The 7,507-nt window shown below is 47.0% G+C and overlaps 1 protein-coding gene across 1 annotated transcript; it reads left to right on the forward strand.

Annotated features, from left to right (window-relative positions):
- The first annotated feature begins 5,473 nt into the window (after positions 1 to 5,473).
- Positions 5,474 to 6,936, forward strand: LOC108792332 (mesoderm induction early response protein 1-like). Its single transcript, XM_018563081.1, has 3 exons — positions 5,474 to 5,515; positions 5,709 to 5,733; positions 6,716 to 6,936. The coding sequence occupies exons 1-3, from the start codon at positions 5,474 to 5,476 to the stop codon at positions 6,934 to 6,936; spliced, it is 288 nt and encodes a 95-aa protein (XP_018418583.1).
- Positions 6,937 to 7,507: the final 571 nt, after the last annotated feature.

Below are 7,507 nucleotides of genomic sequence, written 5' to 3' on the forward strand. Positions count from 1 at the left end.
GGTCATTATTTATTTTACAAACATAAAGCTGAAATTGAGAAGTTGTGTGTGAAAAACTAAGTACACCCCCCCTGCCCCCATAGCTTGTAGAATCACCTTCATCGTCTTCTCTGTGACTGTGTCACTCTCTTGTCATGGAGGAATGTCGGCTTCTCTTCTGTACAGTGTTGCTCGTTGCTTCGGCTGATTGGGGTGTGCCGGCATTTGTGTATGTATGGCCCGCCACAGCATTTCCATCGGGTTCAGGTCTGGACTGTGACTTGGGCCATTGCAACACCTTGATGCCTTCCTTTTCCAGCCATTCTGTTGTAGATTGTTTGGGATCTTGGATCCGGTCACATGACCCAGTTTAGGCCGAGCACTCGATGTCAGACAGACGTCCACTCCTGGAAAGATTGCCAATTGTCTTTAAAGTGACACTACACTCCGGAGTTAAAGGAGAAGTATGAGGGGGGTGATTTTCACTCAGCCTCATAATCTGAGCCGACCTGTGACAATGAGACTGTCACACGTCTACTCAATAGATCGGGAAGTGAGCGAACAGATACCGGCGCTCGCTCACTTCCCGATCTATCCCTTCAGAGAGCCGTGACTGTCACTCACTCTCCCTGCAGGGATTCCCCTCTCCCCGCTCCGATCCTCCAGCGCTGACTGGCGGAACGGACGGGGAGGGGGCGGGCACAGCTGGCTCTGCCTCTAGATAGGCAGAGCCTGCTGTCAATCATACAGCTGGGTGGATCCAGACAGTGATGTCGGGATTCATCCCGGCTGCGGCGTCTCAGTATACCGCGAGCTGTAGCTCCCTATATACTGAGCTTTGGGTGACGGGAGGACGCTAGTTTAGGTCCTCCCGTGACCCTTAGGAGAACTATGGGGAAAAACACTGACCCCATAGTTCTCCTTTAAATCCTATTACATACCGAACTAGTAACAACAATGTATCTTATTTGTGTATCACTCGGCTGCAGATCCTCCAATCATCTCTGAATTGGTGCTGACACTGTCCTTCCTTCTGGAGGGGGGCTACTTGTGTTCCCCATGGTGTATGTTGTAGAGTAGTCACCGCTCCAAGCTCACTCCCGGGATGGACTACAATCTCCATACAAATGAATAAACTAAACCTGAGATTGTAGTCCATCCCAGGAGTGAGCTTGGAGCGGTGACTACTCTACAACACACAGGTAACAAAATGGACCTATGGGAGCAGTGAGGGTGTACTTAGTTTTTCTCCATGTTGGCTTTGTTGTAGAATAAATCATGACGCGGTGTAATGTGTCATCTGAGGATAAGACCTGCTAAGGACCAGATTATTTTTATGATGCCCTAATACAGAGGTGGCGAACCCATGGCACACGGTTCCCCTCTCTGCTGGCACGCGAGACCAGGTACGGATTAACATGGGGGCGCCTGAAAATAGCCCGACCATCCAGGTGTTCTGTCGAAATGGCCAACTCGTTGAGATTTCCAACTTGTATCCAACGTCCGGGGACTTGCCAGTAGGAGATGTGGACGAGATGGCGCCAGTGCATGTGGCAGAGTCAGAATCCTGGTCGAGTTCTCCAACTCCCGTCAGTGCGCGGCCACCCAAGAGCGGTATCAAGTTCTCCGATTGGTGTTACTGTGTCAGCGCGCATGGCATAACATGAAATCTGTTGGCATAAGACGCTCTCTGATTGGCTGCCTTTGCAATGACGAGGGTTGTGACGCCGCGCAGGGGCACTGATGGAAATTGGAGGACTTGGCAAGGATTCTGAAACTGCCATGACTGGTGCACGCGCACTGGCGGCATATGGTCCACGCTGGCAAGTCACAGGTCGTGACGTAACGAGTTGGAGATCTCGCCAGTTTGGGCAAACGGGCTCAAAAAGGTTCGCCATCACTAAAGCCATAGAATTGATAGAGGGTGTACTTTCTTTTTCACGCGGCTGTAGATCTAGACCTTCAGGAGGAGCTCTGCGGTCAGCTGATCTTCCCGGTGTAACAACTCTTATGATGAGTTGCCTATCGGGGCTGTTGTCCCACTTGCACAGCTTTCCCATCACTTCCTGTTGGGATGGGAAGTGATTCTGATCTCTACAGTGGGGACACAAACTATAGAAAGAAGTTCTTATCAATAATTTGAGGAAAGGACAGATCCTGTGTCAGCGGATCTTTTTTACTATTCCAAAAGGGGAAAAAACATTTTGTCTGAGCTCCTGTAATAAAGACCACTTACTGCTGCTCTCTCTCCTTGTGCAGGGTGACTGGTCTTGTCAGGCTAGTTATATAATGGGAAGTGAGGTTCGCATCCCTGCTGAACAACTTCTCAGATGACGGCGTCGTGTTCAGTGAATGTTCTTATTGCTGAATTCCTCCTAACAATACTCTCTGCCGGGCCGAGCCACTGACCCAGAACAGGCATGTGCAGTAGGAAAGGGTTAAAATACTCTGACAATTTAATTTTTATTGCCATTTATTATTTATTACAGATATTTATATAGCGCTGACAATTTACACAGCACTTTACATAGAGCGGATTCACATCAGTCCCTACCCTCAAGGAGCTTACAATCTAAGGTCCCTAGCTCACATACCTACAGGGCCAATATGGACTGGAGCCAATGAACCTTCCAGCGTGTCTTTGAGTGTGGGAGGAAACCGGAGTGCCCGGAGGAAACAGGAGAGCACAGGGAGAACATGCAAACTCCTTGCAGACCGGGATATGAACCGGGGACCCCCAGTGCTGCAAGGCAGAAGTGCTAACCACATTTGTGTCTCATTGGGGGGAGATTTCCCTCTACTTCCTGTCCAGCGGACACAACAGGAAGTGAGGGGAAACCCATCTTCGACTACTGTCACTAACCCCATTGGAAGATTTCTTCTCTTTCCTGTTATGGTGACTTTCCCTCACGTTCCATTGCAGGAGAGATAAGAGAGAGTGAATCTCCCCAGTGAGGACACAACCAGCAATGAGAACCCTTACAGGTCCTAACCTTCCCCACTCTATCCAAAGCTGCCGGAACCCCTCGCTGTCCAAGGCCGGCAAACTTGTAAATGATTTGTATCCATTTCATACTATTTTTGAGAGGTTGATGGATGAGGAAGAAAATGTTACAGAGAAATGTGTGTTTGCAGGAAAGGCCTCAGTCAGTAACAGACCAGATAGAAGAGGATAGAGCAAGGGCTGGGGAACCTCCAGCTGTGGGGAAACTACAAGTCCCATGATGCATCTGTCTCTTGGGTGCATGCCTGTGGTTGTGAGAATCTTGCAATGCCTCATGGGACTCGTAGTTCCACAACAGCAGCAGGGCCAGAGTTTGCCCAGCCCTGGGATTGAAGGATGTTACAAATCTGATACATGAGATGTTTTCTTTTCATGGAGTAATTGGCTCATTTTATTTAATTTTGTTAACGGAACTTTCATTAAAGTAAAACTGAAGCCAACACTTTTTTGTTTTGGATCGAGTAAGGGAGGATTATAACCCCTGTCGTCTTTTTGTGCCATCTGTGTCCCATTTGGGGAAATTTTCCTTCATTTCCTGTGTGATACTTAAAACAGGAAGTGAAAGAAAATCCCTCCAAAGTTAGGAAAATCCCTAGTGGTCACCAGAACTAGTGTCACCATTGGAAGATTTCCCATCTATTCCTGTTCTGGTGACAACCCAACATTTGGGATTTTCTCATTCACTGATGTACTCCTGTGACCCAAAGTCAGCTAATAGAGGGCTCGTGCCTGCAATCAACTGACAACGCAGAGCCGCACTGCAGCTGAGAAGAATCCTGACAATATGGTCGGCATCCACCCGGGCTAACTGACTGCTGGCTCCGCCGCGCCACAGCCAGCCGCTCTGCCCCCTTCCCTGTCTGTCACATCAGCCGTCTCTGAGGAATCTGAAAGGGGAGCGGGGAATTCCTGCTGGGGGAAGTGACTGACAGTCATTGCTCTCCCCTGGAAGCAGAGACCAAGAGCTGAAAAAAAAAAGCATCAGTGTTACTGTTTGCACTGGCCGGCTGTGCGTTCATAAAGGTACAGGGGCTGATCTGAGGTCTGAAGTGCGTGCGCTGGGGCTGATCTGAGGTCTGAAGTGCGTGCGCTGGGGCTGATCTGAGGTCTGAAGTGCGTGCGCTGGGGCTGATCTGGGGGTCCGAAGTGCGTGCGCTGGGGCTGATCTGGGGGTCCGAAGTGCGTGCACTGGGGCTGATCTGGGGGTCCGAAGTGCGTGCACTGGGGATGATCTGGGGGTCTGAAGTGCGTGCACTGGGGTTGATCTGGGGGTCCGAAGTGCGTGCACTGGGGCTGATCTGGCGCGCTGGTGAACATGATACTTGGGGGCTGATTTGTTATGCGTTTGTAGCACATTACTGACTCCATAAGAGCTTTTGCTCCTCGGCTCCATCTAGTGACAGTAATGTGCTGCGAAAGTCGTTCAGAAGCCGTACACCGTGCAAACTATAAATCGGACCCTTCATTTTGAAAATGTCGCTGACCTCGGTTCTTACCCTTCCTCCATCTGCTGCTGAGTTTTTGTCTGGGTCCCATTTGGGGGATTTTCTCTCACTTCCTTTTCTGTCTGACAACACTCAAAAATAGTTCTTCCAAAACTAAAAGAAACCTTTCAGGCGCAGTTGGGCTCGCACAGATTATCAAACCAGATTGTAATCCTAAAGCCTCGTTCACACGGATGGGCAGAGACGTATAGCGTGCGCGTCCATGCAGAAATTGACCAAGCTGTCACATGCAGCCGATTGTACAACTCGATGACAGGATGCGGCTGTGTGCTGGTCAAGTTGCAGTATATTGCATGTTTTGTTTTTGGGTTTAGATACACTTGAAGTTTGTACTTTCCTTTCTTCAAGGTCAGTACGGGGTCTCTTTGTGTGGCAGCGGAAGGTACATGATTGTGTGCGTCTTCCGTACAATTCCAGCCACCTTGCCACTTTGTTGAGGCACTGTGGGAAAGTGCAACAGGTTCATAAGGCATTTGTGCAATTTGCAGGCCGGTGGAATATAAGCATTAATTGCCCCAACAGGGAACATAGGGGCCGATTTATACATTGTTTGCACAGCTGTAGCCTGTGCGAATGAGATTCACTTAGCTTGATGGCCACTAGATGGAGCTGAGGAGTATAGGAACTTTCTTAGCTCCTCGGCTCCATCTAGTGGCCATACAGCATTGCAAATCTCATTCACACAGCGAGCAGCTTTGCAAAGCGTTTATAAATCAGCCTCCTAGCATTTTACTTATGTTAAAGTCGATCTAAACCAATCACTTAAATCTCATACACTGTAACTTGTGTAATTTCAGAAGTAATTTTTGATGTTTTAAATAATCCCTGATGATCCTGCCACGAAGGTCCCAATTCAGGCACTTCCTGTTAGAGTGACAACACTCTGTCTCCCATCTGCTCTCCAGTTTATTCGCCCTGTCACATGGACTTTTGACAGAGACCGCTAGTGGCAGTTTTAACACCCGTTATACAGACGTGGTCCACTATGGTCGTCCTCATCCAGAAAAACCATGCAGCCATCGCTGGAGTATATAGACATGAAGTGGCTGCAAGAAATGAGATGTAACAAAGGACAAAAAAAGTTAGAAAGTATTTAATGAAATAAAGGTCATTTGACAGCAAAATGTCATTGTGTCGTGTTTACATCTATTTCAGGTTTGTTGTTGCACTTGGTGTAAAATTGTTACTTTTTGTCCTAACAGTTTACTTTTGTTTTACAGCCTTCTCTTGGGAACGCAAGCCCAGGTAATGTCTGTTTATTGGCTTTCTCATTTCAGGGATGTTAATGTTTATTCTAGGGCTGCAGCTAACGATTATTTTCATAAACAATTAGTTGCCCAATTGGCTCCCACCCCTCTTCTCCCCCTCTCCTCCCCTCTCTTCTCCCTCTCCCCCCCTCTCTTCTCCCTCTCCCCCCCTCTCTTCTCCCACTCTCTCTCCCCATTGGTTTCCATGCACAGCTGCTCCAGTTTTGATAAATTCCCCTTCCACGTGTGGTGCTAGGTGCATTGCGTTGCTATTCATTTGATTGGCACCCAACGTACATCCGGGTGGCTGTGCAATACAGCACAATGCGTGGTACCGCAGTACTATATGTAGGGCTGCAACTAATGATTATTTTCATAATCAATTAGTTGGCCGATTTTTTTTTTTTTTTTTTACATTTATTTATTTTTTTATTAATCTGATTAAAAAAATTCAATAAACCTTTAATTTAAAATAAAATACATAAATTTAGTGTTACAAACATAAAGTTTGCTTCAGAATTAAACTGCATGCACATTTTTTTGCAATGGCACTGCACTGGAACGCTCACTCCCGGGATGGACTACAATCTCAATACAAATCAGTAAACTAAACACGAGCTTGTAGTCCATGACGGGAGCGAGCTTGGAGCAGTGACTACTCTACAGCACACACAGGGACCATGGGGAACAGACGTAGCCCCCCTCCAGAAGGAAGGAAGGTGTCAGCACCAATTCAGAGATGATTGGAGGATCTACAGCCGAGTGATACACAAATAAGATACATTGTTGTTTATAGTTAAGGTACTTGAATGCATTTTTAAGGTTTAGCTCCTGAGTTCAGTGTCACTTTAACACGTGGGAGGTGTTGTCTAGTCCAGCAGAAGAGAACTGACAGCACTGCTTGTGAACTTCTCTTATTTGGATTTTCTTATTTTTTTTTACTGTCACCAATAAACATTTCTGTGTCTCTTTTGGATCAGGAGGCTCGGCTGCATCCGATGACCATGAGTTCGACCCCTCAGCCGACATGCTGGTCCACGAGTTTGACGATGAGCGGACTTTGGAGGAGGAAGAGTTAATGGAGGGCGATGTGAACTTCAGCTCTGAGATCGAGCACTTGGAAAGGGTGGGTGGAATGGAGCACTTTGTGTCTTTTTATTGCCTTGAATTTGCCACTTTACAGCTCACTCCATTGTTATAGCGCTTCCAGTATGCCTAGAAATGTGCCATAGGTGAAGTGTATCCCAGTAACCACGTCGTTTGGGTGTTACTGGTGACCAAAGTCCAAGTCTTCAGTCTCTGGTACATCCAGGTAAAAACAGTACCATGTGTGAGGCTTGAAATGCCCAGATCTGGCTCTGTCTTGTAGGTTGCTATGTGTGAATCTTGCAGTAAACAATGTTTAAATAACGTGTTTCCCCGAAAATAAGACACTTGTCTTATATTTTTTTTTGGCTCAAAAAAACACACTAGGTCTTATTTTCGGGGTCGGTCTTATTTTTTTTTCCAATGTACAACAATCCATCGTTGGCACTGCTGATTCTCTACTGCGACTTTTCAAGTTCCCCCTTATGCCACCACCGGCCTTGGGAATAGTCACAACTAGGTCTTATTTTCGGGGTAGGTCTTATATTTTAGCAATTCCCAAAAATAGTACTAGGTCTTATTTTTGGGGTAGGTCTCATTTTCAGGGAAACAGGGTACTGTGTTTCCCCGAAAATAAGACACTGTCTTATATTTTTTGTGGCTCAAAAAAACACTCTAGGTCTTAT

This window comes from Nanorana parkeri, unplaced genomic scaffold (genome assembly GCF_000935625.1).
Source record: "Nanorana parkeri isolate BGI_ZX_2015 unplaced genomic scaffold, ASM93562v1 scaffold630, whole genome shotgun sequence".
NCBI classification, from domain to species: Eukaryota; Metazoa; Chordata; class Amphibia; order Anura; family Dicroglossidae; genus Nanorana; species Nanorana parkeri.